This window comes from Octopus bimaculoides, chromosome 4 (assembly GCF_046866305.1).
Source record: "Octopus bimaculoides isolate indiv1 chromosome 4, ASM4686630v1, whole genome shotgun sequence".
NCBI lineage: Eukaryota > Metazoa > Mollusca > Cephalopoda > Octopoda > Octopodidae > Octopus > Octopus bimaculoides.
In genome coordinates this window covers 20178591-20196090 of record NC_142931.1, presented here as the reverse complement: position 1 = coordinate 20196090, position 17500 = coordinate 20178591, and the positions used below count along the sequence as shown (strand labels likewise).

The window sequence follows — 17500 nt, the reverse complement described above, 5'->3', positions numbered from 1 at the left end:
AGCCTTCACTCTCTCCATACAATCTTGCAACAGCTACCCATCCACCCTTCTTGTTCTTCTGTCCCCAGGATGCACCCTGCCACCTCATCATTACCAAATTACAAATTAAGGAAATTACTTTAACCTAAAATTTTTATTCCTTAATCACCCCAACCAAAATTAATTATAAATAAAGCATATATAAATCAACAATTTAGATAATAATATAAACTTAGTAGGGTCTTTTCGTCCCTTTAAACCAACTGTGTTTCCCTTTCCAGCTCCCACTCCTACCCACTCTTGCATAACATGAACAGTCATATATTTCCTCTGCAGCTAGTAACTTCTTCTAGCCCCTTTCTTCATACTTTAACCTTTCTTCACCTCGCTTAAAGCTCCCCCCCACTTCTCTCTACTAAGTCAAAGAGAATCTTAGGCTTGCAACATATATGGCAACCTCACTAGTGCTGGTGCCACAAAGAAAAACACGTAGTCTACTCTGAAAAGCAGTTGGTGTTAGGAATGGCATCCAGCAGTAGAAACCATGCCAAAGCAGACATTAAAGCAGGATGCAGTTCCCCTTCCCATCAGATCCAGTCAAACTGTCCAACCTGTACCTGCATGGAAGATGGACATTAAAAGAAGGTAGTGATGGTGTTGTTGATGAGGGTGATGGGAGTGGTAACAATGATAATGATGATGATGATGTCCGCAACATTCTTGTTGTCATCAGTGCCCAGTTAAAGAGTGTATTTGTAAGAAAATTCTTGTAAAATGAGCAGTTAGTGGAGGAATGAATTAGGAAGAATGAAAGAATTTATGAAATATGAAGAAAATTAATGTGAAGAAACAGACAGAATTGTTAATTTTATTTTAATTTAGAATTTGCAGATCAATTAAAAAAAATTGACATATTTCAGTTTTTCTTTTACATTTTAAGGATTTCTATGGTTTATTTGATTGTTGTTAGTTTTTTACTTTGAGGGTATCATCAACATCATTATATCTGCTGTAATCATTACCAGCACCACAACCAACACCACAAACACCACCACCACCACCAACACCACAAACACCACCGCTGCGGCGATGATGATGATGATGATGATGATGCCTATGATTTCTAGCAATTTCTCAACTTGACATTTTCTTATCATTTGTTATTATTTAGTCATCAGGATTGAAAGTATTCTTACCAGATCCATCTCTTCTTTTTGTGTATCTAGAACTACACTGTCCAATGTAACCTTCCCTTCTTTTATTTTGGTAGGATGTGATTTGATGGAAATTTGGTTGCTATTTCTAGCAGGTTTTCTAGCTCTTTATATCCTGAGTTCAATGAGGTCAACTTTGCCTTTCATCCTTTTAGTGTCAACAAAATTAAGTACCGGTCAAGTACTAAGTTTGATGTAATTGACTGACCCTCCACCCTAAAAGTGCTGGTCTTGTGCCGGAATTAGAAAGAATTATTATTGTTTTACTTCTCAGAGTGCTTAGTCTTGTTTGCTCTGGTTGATTCTTTGAGAGAGGACAGCAGCCTGTTGTCAGAAGTCTCACAGGATCTCTTTCTGCATATTATAATCTTTGATAATGGGTTGTTAATTATCGTGGGAGAAATTGACCACCCAAGTACTAGTCTCAAAACCCCAGCTGTCCTCAGCAAAGCAGTTTTTTGGGCTTTCTCTGCTCTCATGTCAATTCCAATTTCTCTGACATATTTTTCCAATTTCTCTGGTTATTATTATTATTATTATTATTATTATTATTATTATTATTATTATTATTATTATTATTATTGAGTAAGAGAGCAGTGCATGCCATCAAAGTGACACTGAGGTAAAATATACAAAGCCCAGTATACCCGTCATGACTACCCGTCTGATAAGGGTACACCAGGCACATGCATTACAATCATATGTGCGTGACATGGTGATCTCATATCAGGATAAACAGTGCATGACCTTGCAGGTGGGACCCAGTTAGAATTTTCTTCTGGTCAAGTAGTCTATCTCACTCAAAGGTCCCTGAATAAGGTTTGTTTAAGGATGTTGAATGAAACATCCATGTTTCCAAAGGTGAATTGTTTAAACCCCAAAGATTTCCTCTCAACACATGGCTATGATGCTCCCCCACTACTTCTGCTCGTGATCAGAGATGCACATATCGTCAGCCACCAAGGGACATGCTCAACTGGTTAAGGTCAAACAACTGACAAGCAAATCTGTAGTTTTCGGCAGAATATTTGCTGTAGCCCATCTTTTATACCTAGACAATACAATGTATATGATAACATTTCCAATCAGTTAAGACCAGAAGCCATGAGAGCCACTGCCTGGTACTGCATCGGGACATTTATTATTATTATTATTTTATGTTTGACTTTTGTTTTGCATTTGTACAAGTTGGATCCAAGTCTCACCCAGAGACCTCAAGAGACAACAAGTTAGAAGTTCATGTAGGTGTTATGCCTAGGGTACCATATATTTGGATTTGTACAGTTTTGTTCAAGTGAATGTTTAAGAAACCATAAGAAAATTATGTGTTTGCTTTAAAATTTGAGATCACATAGACAGTATTTTACGTAGGATATGGGCAGTTCCCATGAGCACTATCTTTTGAACTTCAGCCAGTTTGGGGTTTCCTGGAATCTGATCTAGGTAGTAATCAGCCCGTTTCGCTGTCATTCCCAGGGCACCTATGACAATAGGTATTGTTTTCGTCTTCAGATTCCACATTTTGCTAATTTCTATTTCAAGATCTTTATATTTGCTCAGTTTTTGGTAGGTCTTGACAGATACGTTTATATCGATTGGGACAGTCATATCAATGAGGAGGCATGATTTTTGTATGATGTCTGGCCTATTTGCGTCTATCTTTCTGTCAGTTTGAATGGTGAAGTTCCAGAGGAGTGCAATGTGATCATTTTCAAGTACTGGGGGTGGTTTGTGTTCCCACCAGTTTTTATCATGGGGCAAGTCCAGGTTTTTGCATATTACCCAGTGAATATATTGTGCAGCTCTATCATGCCTGTTGAGATACTCTGTAGGCGCAAGCAGACTGCACATGGAGACAACATGATCGATGGTCTCATTTTGTTGTTGGCATATACGACATAATGGGGAGCTGCCGTTCTTTAATATGTTGGCCTGGTAGTTCTTTGTAGGTAGGCATTGATCTTGGGCTGCTATGATAAACCCCTCTGTTTCTGATTTCAAGCCAGAGGCCATTAACCATTGGTGGGTAAGGGCTTTGTCAATATCTGCATTATTCGCTCTCTTTGGGTATTTGCCATTGAGAGGTTTTCCATGCCATTTTTTTTTTCATTATTATTATTATTATTATTATTATTATTATTATTATTATTATTATTATTATTATTATTATTATTATTGTTATTCAGTAGTCTTATTTTCATCAAGTGCTTTCACTGCACTACTGGGCGCAGCTTTGTGTGCCTTGGGTATGTGCTGTGGTTTTGTTGTGGTGCTCTTATTTTCACTGTATTGAAAGTGTTTTACATAGGATGTGTGCAGTGCTTAGTAGTGCTATTTTCTGTATGTTATATATACTTGTAAATCCTGGTGTTTTTGTTTATGTATTTGTCTGAATGTTTTTCTTATCATACCTCATGCAGCTACTATAATAGGAATTGTTTCTGTTTTTAGACTCCACATTCAAGTTACCTCTATTTCCAGATCTTTGTATTTTGAAAGTTTCTCCATTTCTTTTAGAGAAACGTTTTCATCTGTAGGTATATCGATTGATATGTCAATTAGAAAGCATTTTTTTCTTGGTGATCTCTGACAACTACATCCAGCCTATTGGTCTTTGTTTATATTTTTATTATTATTAAGGTGGCGAGCTGGCAGAATCGTTAGCACACCGGGCAAGTCTGTCCTTATGTTCTGAGTTCAAATTCTGCTGCAGTCAACTTTGCCTTTCATCCTTTCAGGGTTGATAAATTAAGTACCAGTGAAATGCTGGGGTTGATGTAATCGACCAGTCCCCTCCCCCAAATTTCAGACCATGTGCCTTTAATAAGAAGGATTAATATTTTTATTATTAAAGTGGTGAGCTTATAGAATCATTAGCATATTGGACAAAATGCTTAGCTGCATTTCATCTGTCTGTATGGTCTGAGTCCAAATTCTGCTGAGGTCGGCTTTACCTTTCATTTTTTTGGAAGTTGATGAAATAAGTACCAGTTGCGCACTGGGGTTGGTGTAATCAACTAGCTCCCTCCCCTAAAAAATTTCAGTCCTTGTGCTCATAGTAAAAAGGATGATTGTTGTTGTTGCTGTTGTTGTTGTCTCAACAAAAAAAAAAACCTGTAATTAAATATATAATTATTTTTCATTTCAGATGAACAAGAAAGAGTCCAAAAGAAGACATTCACCAACTGGATGAATACATATTTATGTCAGGTATAATCTTATTTTACTCTTCAAAAAATACAATCTTTACACCGTTTCGTTAAGCAAGGTTATTCTACTTTCTTCTTGTCATTGTTGTTGTCACTGCCTTTGTTGCTATATAGCCCCAGGTCAGCTCTGTTTGAGCAGTCATATGACCCAGAAGTACTTCGCTAAATGGCTAAGGGCAACCCATAGATTCATTGTCCTAAACATACTCACTATGATTCTTCCTAACTTGAGGCCATCTTGCATATTCCAATGTGATGTGATGACTATCATAGGCTGCAACATGACAGGGTGACAGATGGATGATATTAATGCAGTATGATGGTGACTGATGAATGGTATAGATGTTGTATGATGGTGACAAACAAATGGTATGAATTTTGTATTGCGACAAATGAACAGTATGAATGCAGTGTGACAGTATGACAGATGAGTGGTTTGAATACAGTATGACAGGGTGACAAATGAGTGGTATGGATACAGTATGATGGTGACAGATGAATGGTATGAATAAAGTATAACAGTGACAGATGAATGGTATGAATGTAGTGTAACAGTGATAGATGAACAGTATAAATTCAGTGTGACAGTATGACAGATGAGTGGTATGATGATGACAGATGAATGGTATAAATGCAATGTGACTATAAAAAAATGACTGATATGGGTTGCGATATGATAGCATGACAGAAGAATGATACGAATGCTGTGTGATAGCATGTCACATGAGTGATATGGAGAGTGTGTAACAGAGGGATTGTATACGGGGGTGACAAATAAATGGTGTGGAAGCATGACAGTTCGACACATGAATGGTATGGAGTGTAGCATGGTGGGGTGGCCACAGTTATTGTCTTATCTATTTTTGTATTCCTGTTGTTATTGATCCCGAGGTCCACTAGAGTCATGCTGACCTTATATGGATAATGTTTCATCACAACCATTCCATCTCTGCTCAGGCATAGTCTATCTAGGATTATGTTACCCAATATGTACTTCTTTGTTTAAAACAATTGGATGTGATTTTAAGAAAGATTTGTGTACTATTTTTAGCCATTTTACCATTGCTTAGTAATTTCCATTTATGGTGGTGGTCACAGCAGCAGTGGGTCAGGTGAACTCAACCAGGGAATGACAATTACTGATGCTCTGTTTTGATAACTGAGGGTTTATATTTCATCAGAGTGTTTAAGAATAGTGATGCCTATTGAAACTGTAGCTATTTCTGCGTGTGTGTGCATGTCTTTTAGTGCATGTGTGGGCATGTGTTCATGCCTCTGTGTGTGTGTGCACATGCGTGTGCACACACATGCATGTGTTAGTGCTTGTGTAGGTGTGTGTTTGTGCATGTGTGGGTGTGTGTTTGTGTCAATGTGTGTATGTGTGTGCTTCTGTGTGTATATTTGTGTGTTTGTGTGTGTGTACTTGTGACTATATTTGTGTGTGTTTGTACATGTGTGTGAATGTTTGTGCTTGGTGTAATTGTGTGTGATTGTGTGTGTGTCTGTATGTTGTGTGATTGTGTATGTGTGTGTGACTGTTTGTGTGTGTATACATTTGTGTGTTTGTATGCTTGTGTGTAGTTTCTGTATGTGTTGTATGTATGTTTGCATATGTGTGTGTGTGTTTTCTGTTTATCAGTTCTGTGCATGCGTGTGTGTGTGTGTGTGTGTGTGTGTGAGAGAGAGAGAGGAGGCAGAGGAGACAGAGAGGAGAAAGAGAGAGAAAGACAGGGAGAGAGAGGAGAGAAAGAGAGGAAAGAGAGAGAGGAAAGAGAGAGAGAGAAAATGTTTATTGTGGCATTTGAACCAACATAAGCCTTTGTACATAAACCTTCATAATATTAATACATCATTGAAAAACCAAAACCAACATCACTAGCATGTTTGTCAGATGCTAGCTTTCATCCCTTCTAATGTCACAATTGATAGTAACATCAACATATATCTATACATTATATATATATATATATATATATATAACAATATACCAAATTCAGAACTATATGCTATTATGGACCTCCTCACTGGTTCACATCTGTTTTTGTCCCTCTATGCTAATATAGGCTGGACTGGTGTATTCCAGCACCTTCTCCCACTAATTCTTATTTCTTTATTGCCCACAAGGGGCTAAACACAGAGGGGACAAACAAGGACAGACAAACGGATTAAGTCGATTATATTGACCCCAGTGCATAACTGGTACTTATTTAATCGACCCTGAAAGGATGAAAGGCAAAGTTGACCTCGGCGGAATTTGAACTCAGAATGTAGCGGCAGACGGAACACCGCTAAGCATTTCACCTGGCGTGCTAACGTTTCTGCCAGCGCGCCGCTAAATCTCTCGTTTCTCCCACTAATTCTGGCTGCTCTTTATCATCTGGTACTCATAACAACAGAGAAAAAACTGCCAGTCCTGGTTGTTTTTCTATTCTATTATTCTTTTACTTGTTTCAGTCGTCTGACTGTGGCCGTGCTGGAGCGCTTCCTTAAAAGGTTTTAGTTGAAGAAATCGACCCCAGGACTTATTTCTAAGCCTAGTACTTATTCCATTCTTTGTAAGCCTAATGCCTATTCCATTGGTCTCTTTTGTCAAACTGCTAAGTTACGGGGATGTAAACACACCAACATCAGTTGTCAAGCAATGATGGAAGGACAAACATAGACACAAAGACACACACACATAAATATATACATATATATACAAATATACAATGGGATTCTTTCAGTTTCCATCTACCAAATCCACTCAAGGCTTTGGTCGGCCCAAGGCTATAATAGTAGAAGACACTTGCCAAGGTGCCGTACAGTGGGACTGAACCCAGAACCATGTGGTTGGGAAGCCAGCTTCTTAGCATACAGCCATACCTGTACCTATGTTCTATGGAATATATTTTTTCAGGTCTTGCCTTTTGTGGTCGAATGTCCTTCCTATCACCAACATTGATTGGGACATATACATATGTATATATATATATATATATATATATATGTATATATATGTATATACACACACACACACACACACACACACACACATATATATATATATATATATATATATATATACTATTAGCAAAACACACCCTCTTGGATGATGTATATATATATATATATATATATATATATATATATATATATATATATATATATATATACACATATATATATGTATATATGTACATATCCACACACACATATATATGACAAGATAAGCACAACATGCAGTTTATGCCAGCCATTTGTTCCTTACACACACACACACACACGTGTGTGTGTGTGTGTGTGTGTGTGTGTGTGTGTGTAAGGAACAAGCACACACGTGCGTGTGTGTTTGTGTGCATAATGTACATAACGTATAGACAAGCTTTAAGATTAACGACAATCTCAACATTACAATGGAAACCAGTATATGCCAATAATATTGATGTTTGTTTTACTCTTTCCAATGACACTATCACTATGGAGATCGTCATGAAAAGGTTGCAGGTTTAAATACCACAATAAACAACATTATCACATTATCTCTCTCTCCCTCAGCCGACAGAAACAGTGAAAATACAGTTACACAAAATTTACCTTGTAGTGTATATAAGTTGCAGAACATGATTGGTTGTTGTCAGTGGTAGTGGTAGTTGTAGTTGTGGTGGTGGTGGTGGAGGTGGTGGTTTTGGTAGTAGTAGTAGTAGTAGTTGTGGTGATGGTGGTGGTGATGGCAGTAGTAGTAATAGTAGTGATGATAGTTGTAGTAGTAGTAGTAGTAGTAGTAGTGGCAGTAGTGATGGTGATGGCAGTAGTAGTGGTGGTGGTAGTAATAGTAGTAGTAGTAGTGGTGGTGGTGGTGGTAGTAGTAGTGGTGGTGGTAGTAATAGTAGTAGTAGTAGTGCTGGTGGTGGTGGTGGTGGTGGTGGTAGTAGTAGTAGTAGTAGTAATTGCTGTTTTTGTTGAATAACACTTAGTCAGCCTGCACATGTAGCTCCATGACACAAAGGCAGTTGGTTTGATATTTAGAAACAATGTACAAGGCCATTATTGTCATCATCATCATCATCATCCTCATCATTTCTAACTTTACTCTTCCATGCTTGCATGGGTCAAATGGGATTCATTGAGACAGATTATTCTATGGCTGGACGTCCTTCTTGTTGCCAACCTTCACCCGTTTCCAAGCAAGGTTATTATTTCCTTATGGCCAGATATGGTTTTACAGAAGATAGGAAACAAAAGACTCTGCTTGTACAGTGCTGTTGCTTGTTTACAAACATGTGATGTTAAAACAAGAAGACAAACACATCCCCACACACACTCTTTTACTTGTTTCAGTCATTTGACTGTGGCCATGCTGGAGCACCGCCTTTAGTCGAGCAAATCGACCCCAGGACTTATTGTTTGTAAGCCTAGTACTTATTCTATCAATCTCTTTTGCTGAACCACTAAGTTACGGAGACGTAAACACACCAGCATCGGTTGTCAAGCAATGCTAGGGGGACAAACACAGACACACAAATACATATATATATATATATATACATATATATATATATATATATATATATATATATATACATATATACGACAGGCTTCTTTCAGTTTCCGTCTACCAAATCCACTCACAAGGCTTTGGTCGGCCCGAGGCTATAGTAGAAGACACTTGCCCAAGATGCCACGCAGTGGGACTGAACCCAGAACCATGTGATTGGTAAGCAAGCTACTTACCACACAGCCACTCCTGCGCACATGTACATACTTGCTTGCATGTATGCATGTCATTGTTCAGTTTTATTTCAAGATTTCAAGGTTCCTTCATTGGAATTTCAACATCAACAACATGTATATATTTATATATGTATGTATACGTGCAGATTTGTATGTTTTGTTTTATGTACATATTCTCATGCATATACTTGCATATCTAGAAATGCTCAAATACACTGAAATGATAAACTTCTGGAAAGTTTTACAGATTTTTACAGTTCCAGTGATGGATTGGATCTGTAGTCTTCGAATTAGCTTTCTCCTTTCTGGTATTTAGGCAGTGTGTTACATATCCCAGGAGCCCAACAATTACAGGTATACACCTGAACTTGTAATCTGGATAGAGTAACTGCAAAATTCTCAATAGTTCAGCGTCGGTATTCTTTTTTTCCTTGACCTTCAGCTTTATGTTAATGTCTGTCTGTTTGTCCAGCCATCCTACACACATATACACAAATGAAGATAAGGTGGTGACTTGGCTGAGACATTTTTTTGGTGTTGTGAAATAAGCATGGCTGTATGGTAAGAAGTTTGCTTCCCAACTATTTGGCTCTGAGTTCAGTTCCACTGTGTGGTACCTTTAGCAGGTGTCTTCTACTATAGCTTTGAACTGACAAAAACATTGTGAGTGGATTTGGTTGACAGGATACTTATCGTGTGTTTGTGTGCATGTGTGTGTATGCATATACATACACTCATACACACACACACACACACACACACACACATGCACACACATATATATATATATATATAGAGAGAGAGATAGATAGATAGATAGATATATGTGTATATAGATATAGATATATGTATAACCCCTATATATATATGTATATGTATATATGTATATATAGATATATGTATATGTATATATAGATATATGTGTATATATATATATATATATATATATATATATATGTATATATATATGTATATATATATGTATATATATATGTATATATATATGTATATATATATGTATGTATATATATGTATGTATATATATGTATGTATATATATGTATGTATATATATATGTATGTATATATATATGTATGTATATATAGATATATGTATATATAGATATATGTATATATAGTTATATGTATATGCATATATATATGTGTATATATATATATATATATATATATATATATATAAATATATACATTCTCTGAGTGGTTGGCGTTAGGAAGGGCATCCAGCTGTAGAAACTCTGCCAAATCAGACTGGAGCCTGGTGTTGCCATCCGGTTTCACCAGTCCTCAGTCAAATCGTCCAACCCATGCTAGCATGGAAAGCGGACGTTAAACGATGATGATGATGATGATGATGATGATACATATATATATGTCATCATCATCATCACCATTGTTTAATGTCTGTTTTCCATGCTGGCATGGGTTGGATGGTTTGACTGAGGACTGGTGATCCAGGAGGCCGCACCAGGCTCCAATCTGGTCTGGCAATGTTTCGACAGCTAGATGCCATGTTCATAGTCATGCCAGATGTCACACAACTGGCACCCATGCTGGTGGCACGTAAAATCACCCATTACACTCTTGGAGTGGTTGACATTCGGAAAGGCATCTAGCTCTAGAAACCATGCTAAATCAGACTGGAGAAAAAGAAAAAAGTACCCTTAATAAAGCGGGGTGGGGGTTTTGAGAGGAGATGAGGTGGTTGTATGCCAGGTGTTGAAGGGATGAGAAGTACGAGAGAGACAAGCACAAGCATCTCGTTATAGAGGAGGTACATAGCTACCCTACATTATGTAAGGGTGAAATGGGAGTAACTGGAAAGAAGATAGAGATGGTGGTAACTCAATGCCCGAGCATCTCAAGATGCAAGAAAGTGGTGTGAGGGGAGAGCAACAAATGGTTAGAATTGGGTTGCAGGTAAATATAGTGAGTGATAAAAGAAAGGTGGAGACGAATTCCTTGAAATAAAAATTGATTTTGATTCTTGCACTATTTTCAGCATGATCCACCCATAAAAGTTGAAGACCTGTTCTCTGACATCAAGAATGGATTGGTATTACTTTCTTTACTTGAAGTTCTCACTGGGGAAAAACTGGTAAGTTGTTACTGAACATTTTATATTTTGTATTCTTATGATGTTAATATTGTTGTTTTCATCTGAGTGGTATCACCATAATAATAATAATAATAATAATAATAATAATAATAATAATGATAACATGAACTTCTAACTTGTCTCTTGAGGTCTCTGAGTGAGACTTGGAGCCAACTTGTACAAATGCAAAGCAAAAGTCAAACATAAAATAATAATAATAGTAAAAAACAATAAAAAAACAAAAAACAAATAGGGACTGCAATAAGGGTGGAGAAAGTACATGGAACAAATAGGGGCTGCAATATGGGTGGAGAAAGTACATGGAACAAATAGGGGCTGCAATAAGGGTAAAGCACTTGTAGAAAACAGCACTGCTTGGAACCACTCGAATACTCTGGATGGTGCATGAAAAATAAGGGGTGTTACCTTAGTTCACTGGTAGTGAACAGCTGACACTGTAGTACATCTCCAGCATTAGAAGCTGTGCAAAGACAATATGGTAATGATAATAATTGCTCTGATGCAGTACTAAGCAGTGACTCTTAACTGATTGGAAGTGTTATCATGTACATTGTTTTGTCTTGGTATAAAAGATGGACTACAGCAATTATTCTGCCCAATACCACAGATTTGCTTGTCAGTTTTTTTTTTTACCTTAACCAATTGAGTATGTCCCTTGATGGCTGATGATATGTGCATTTCTGATCATGAGCAGAAGTAGTGGGGAAGCATCATATCCTTGTGTTGAGAGGAATCCTTTGGGGTTTGGATAATTCAGTGGCATCAAACTAGGATCCCACTTGTTAGTAAAGTGAGCTTCTTAACTACACAGCTGTAGCTTTTGGTCAGCCCTTATTTCCTGAATATGCACTGCTGACATTGGGGTGCATTTAATTATACCTGTGTGTTTTTTATACCATCAAATATGGTATATAATTTATTGTGTTCTGTTTTAAGATGTTGGGTGAGGTTTGAGGAAGATTTGGCTGCCAGTTCTAAACCTCTATGTGGATGCTCAACCTCATCAAGGTTCCTTTCTTGGCTTGATATATTCTAGACAGAATATGTTACTAATCTGGATACCTATGATAAAAAAAAAAAAAAGCATTGTGTATCATTATCTGAGATAAACCAACTTTATCTACATTCTTAGCTAAGTTCTTCAGGGCATATTCTTCTTCATGGTTAATGTTTGGTTATTCAGACAGATAGAATGATAACTGCTATTTCTGGGCATTTTCCAATTGTTGAACATGTGCTCATTAGATAGTCTTGAAACACTATTATAGAATTAGTTCAACAAGTTCGAGATTTGACTGAGATCTTTTATGAGATAAAACTGAAGTGTTATGAAAACACAGTAAGAAAATACAGGGCAGCTATCCATCACTTACATGCAAGTATGGCTTGATAATGTACCATGCTTTCCTTAATTCTATTAGAGTCTTTTGTAATTGCAAGCAGACAGATATCTTCTTGGCTGTTTTTGCCACAGCAGACATTGAAGATGTGGCTGCTGGAGGGAAGGAGAGAGTGAGTTACGTCAGTGCTCCACAACTGGTATGCTGCGGCACACTGGTGTGCCATGAGATGATGCTAGGTGTGGCGCTGTGTAACCTGAGTATAATTTTTTCCCCTATACTTTTAGTTATATTTTTAGTTCAGGTGTGCTGCCGAAATTTGAAAACAATATAAGTGTACCACAAGTGAAAAAAGGTTGGGGAGCACTGAGTTACACCCACACCTGGCTGATATTCATTTCTAGTTGAGTAGACTGGAGCAGTGTAAAAGGACACAAATGTGCTGCCTGGTCTATGAATTGAACGTATGACCTTTTGACTACAAGGCAAACACCTTAAACATTAGGCTACATGACTTCATTCAGTAAGAACTGGGTAACAAGCTTCAACAATTGCACTGTGCCAGTAGACATTTTGAAAAGAACAGAGATTGTTAAAAATGAGTTTGTTTTTCTTTTACTGTTAAAACAATGTTGTTACTGCTGTCATTGTTACTACTACTGCTACTACTACTACTACTACTACTACTACTACTACTACTACTACTACTACTACTGGAGGAGGCCTCTATATGGTTATTTGATGTGCTAGAAATAGCAGCTAAGTCCACTCAAATCACATGCCATTGTCTTAAAAAAGAGGACACATTAAATGATGTAGTTCTTGATAGACAATAAGTGGGGATCGACATGGTTGGAACCCCATTGACCATAGGTCTACTCAATCAAGACTGACTTGACACTATACATCATCTACCACTGCCGCCACCACCACCTCTACTGCTATCCCTATAGAGATCTAGAGACTTCAAATTATCAAATCTGTTATTTTACTCTTGGTAGTTGGCCAAACTGATAACAAATTGGATGGTAGATTTAATCCATTGTTTAGTTTAACCCATTTGATACCATATTTCTGTTGAAATACAATGCTTTTGCTTTAGTTAATTTGGACAATAATGAAGAATTTAGTAAAAAAAAAAAAATTATCATTAATAAGCTAGAGTTGAAGTCTAAATTAACATGAAATTTTGATAGAAGACTTTATTTTAGATCTCTTTAAAACAAGAAGCTTATATTATTGAACCAGGGGTGGTCTCAGGTGCATTGATACCAAAAGGGTTAACCACATAATCAGTGCGGCAGTTTCTGTGACTTGCATGTTCTCTTATGCTTGTCTGGTTGATGCTTGGCCTAAACATCTGTAGGATATCATCATCATAACTAATGTCATTTTTTTCATGCTGGTATCATTTGAATGGTTCACCAAGAACCGATGAGACAGAAGACTGTGCCAAGCTCCAATGTCTTCTTTGGCATGGTTTCTACAGCTGCATAGCCTTCCTAATGCTAACCACTTTGCAGAGAGTCCTGGGTGCTATTGTTCATGGTACCAACACTGGTGAGGTGACTAGGTACTCAGAAGACAAAAGCCCTTAACTATTTTGCAGGCAGAGAAAATATCAGGAATTCTGTCTGAATATTATTATTGCCGTGAATTTTGCTAAATGGATCTTAGGAAAAAGCCAGGTGATGTCCCCACACTTAGAACCAGCCATTAGATTTACCTCCAGGTCCTACTGAGGCAGAAAATAGACATATCAACAAGTAAGACTGACCCCCCCTGGTTCCCATAGAGTATGTCATGCTGTTAGGACTAGAAACATTATGGTACTAGTCTCATTTGATGAGGTAGGTATCCATGGCCTATTTGTGGTGGGTTACATCTTGAATTAATCATCATCATTGCATACACTTTCTCCTTTGGCATGAATTGGATGGATTGTCATTGTCTGAGTCATTTCTTATTGGAGTATTTTGCTGCTAAAGGCTTGAGTGTTTCCCTGTTTGGATGCCTTTCCTTTGGATGCCAACTACTTTACAAAGAGCATACTGGATACATTCTATTGTGGCACTAATCCCAGGGTATTCAGTAACCCAAAATATGTAGACAGAAGAAAGGAATACAAGAAAGAGCAATGACAGCAAAAAGGTCAGAAATGGATTGTTGAGACACAGAGGGAGGATAGGAGTGTAAGAATAGAGAGTTCTCAGTGTCTAAGTATAAAGAGTACTAAATGTATGAGAACACTCAATGGTGAGAGAGTATTAAATGTATAAGTGTCAGGAATATTCAATTGAACAGAGCATGTACATTTGCTTGGATGTTTTAGGGTGTGGGTAGGAGAGTGAGAGAGAAAATTGAAGCAAGACATGAGAAGGGCTTTGCCCATAAATGGTTAAATACACAGTTAAATACACAGCAATGAATACTTTAGAGAAATTTGGTCATATAGTTTTAATTATTTGTTTGAATCTATTAATCCCCTGTGGTAAATAATCTGGTAGCTTTTAGAGTTTAATGACACTCAAGAATTTTAAATATTTTTAATAAAAGAGACAGTGAGGGAGAGTGTTTTTTTTTTCTTTTTAAAGGAAGAAATTTAACTGTTACTAATATGCTACATCACATGTGTATGTGTGCATGTACACCTCCCCACAAACTCACCCCCCCCCCCCACACACACCACACCCACACACACACATGCACACTTGTATACATTGCTGATGTTGTCATATACTAATTGTGAAATCAGATCTTGTTGAGGTCAACTTAACTTTTCATCACTCAGAGATTTTATACATTGAGTGCATATTCCAAGTTTTGGTAATTTTTCTGATTATTATTATAATAATAATAATAATAATAATAATAATAATAATAATAATAATAATAATAATAATAATAATAATAATAATTATTATTATTATTATTATTATTAACTCATATTATCCTGAATTCTTCTATTTTTAATCCAACTTGAACGAAACTTAATAGTTTTATATGTTACACAGACACCTTACAGAAAATATGACCGAGAAAAGTTGTTTCATTTTTGAAGTAATGTGTGTGCCAGATATAACCCGCTAGTAGAATACAAGTACAATTTAAGTAATTTGTATTGAATAAATGAATAAAATGAAATGTTCACAATACAATCACAAACCAATATCTTTGGCACAAATCATTGGTTTATCATTCTGCCACACAGGGTGATAGGTACATACAACATGAGTTACAAGTTACTGTCTAATTCAAGACATATAAATCATTGTTTTTATACCAATGTTAGGTTATTTTGTGTGGTATGAGGCAAAACATGACAAGCATAGTTCTATGTTGCACTTGCGGCATTGCATTAAAGGTCTAGCCATGCAGTTATCTTCCATGCATCTTCGTCTTTTACCAATAGGGTTTTTTTCAACCAAATCATCTTGACCATCAAAATGCATATCGATTCCTTCAGGTAGTCTGCTTGGTTTTCTTCCACGTCCTTTGGGCTTACATTGAAATCTTTTCAAATAGGTCATAGCTATCTCCAGTTTAAAATCAAGCTGACTCATACTTGATCCACCTGTTTTATGAATTTGCCAAACATTTTGAATAGCGGCATCTAGCAACCGAATAAAAATGCTAAACCGTCACTTTTTGTCATGTATACTCACATGATATACATTTATGTTCTGATTCATAAGATCAGTGTCTCCCGTGAAAATATTGTAGCGTTTGATTGCGTTGGGAATAGGCATGCTTATTCTCGTTTTTTGAGATGTGCTCCACCTGTTAACAAACTCTTTTGGCTGATCACTTTACTGGGTTGACACCAGTGTTACAGCAGCATTATCTAGCCATTGAATAATATTGAGTGTTGTCTTTTGTTTATTTTCAAATAAGTGTACCTCCATATATCCCCGTTCATACTTTTTAACAGAAGTGACAGACAATAGTGGACATTGTTTTCCTAGCCAATTTCTTCTTACAGTTCCAGTAGCATTATAACCCAAAGTGACTAATCTTTCAAATAAAGGTATTGACATAAATAGATTGTCCATATATATATGATAAGGTAATTCTCTTTTTTCCCAACATTGCTCAAGAAGATGCAATACTGACACAGCACACTTTTGCCATAATTCATTTCATCTGACTCATTCCTTTGGTATGTTTTTCCCTGATTGAGATCAAAGGCAATCAGATATCCAGTAGAAGAATTTTGGCACCAAACCTTATATCCAAATCTTATTGGCTTGTTTCTTATGCAATGTTTGCATCTGTCTTTTCCTAAGTACTCGATCTTTGCTTCATCACGCTAAATATACTGCTTTGTTATAAAATGTTGCAAAAATTTTTCTTGCAAATGTGTAATAAGTTGTCTAATTTAGTATATTTATCACTTGTGTTCAAGCTTTCGTTGTCTTGAGAATGGAGGCATTTCATGATTATATCAAATTGATCCCTTCTCATAGCTTCATACACAGCCACATTTCTCAAGTCATCACTGGTTGCCCAGTACTGTACTTTACTTGGCAATGGATTATAGCCTGATACTGGTGCAGCCTCTAGCTCACCAGTCCTCAGTCAAACCGTCCAACCCATGCCAGCATGGAAAGCGGACGTTAAACGATGATGATGATCATGATGCTGTGTTAGTATGTTTTGCAAGAAATGGCTAGGTTTCTTTCTCTAACATTTTACATAGTTCAAACTACACAAGTTAATGTGTGAAGAACAAAATAGGAATCTTGAAAGAAGTTTCCATAAAAACTAAGTTTTTAAACATTGAATGACTGTGGGGATCCTCAAGAATAAAATAGTAATCAAAGGGGTCCATAGACAAAAAATGTTTGAGAACCCCTGGTCTAGTGATTATGGCAAAAGTGGTTGTATGGTGGACACAGTTGAAAGAATTG

General features: G+C 36.8%; 1 protein-coding gene across 9 annotated transcripts in view; it reads left to right on the top strand.

Moving 5' to 3' along the window:
• The window catches only part of LOC106881484 (muscle-specific protein 300 kDa), an 815448-nt gene that overhangs the window by 108710 nt on the left and 689238 nt on the right, over positions 1 to 17500 (top strand). For all 9 annotated transcript variants that reach the window (XM_089350452.1, XM_014931925.3, XM_089350453.1 and 6 more), the window contains 2 exons: positions 4342 to 4403; positions 11134 to 11229. In XM_089350452.1, the coding sequence (XP_089206578.1) occupies positions 4342 to 4403; positions 11134 to 11229 (158 nt within the window). The remainder of the gene's footprint in view (positions 1 to 4341; positions 4404 to 11133; positions 11230 to 17500) is intronic.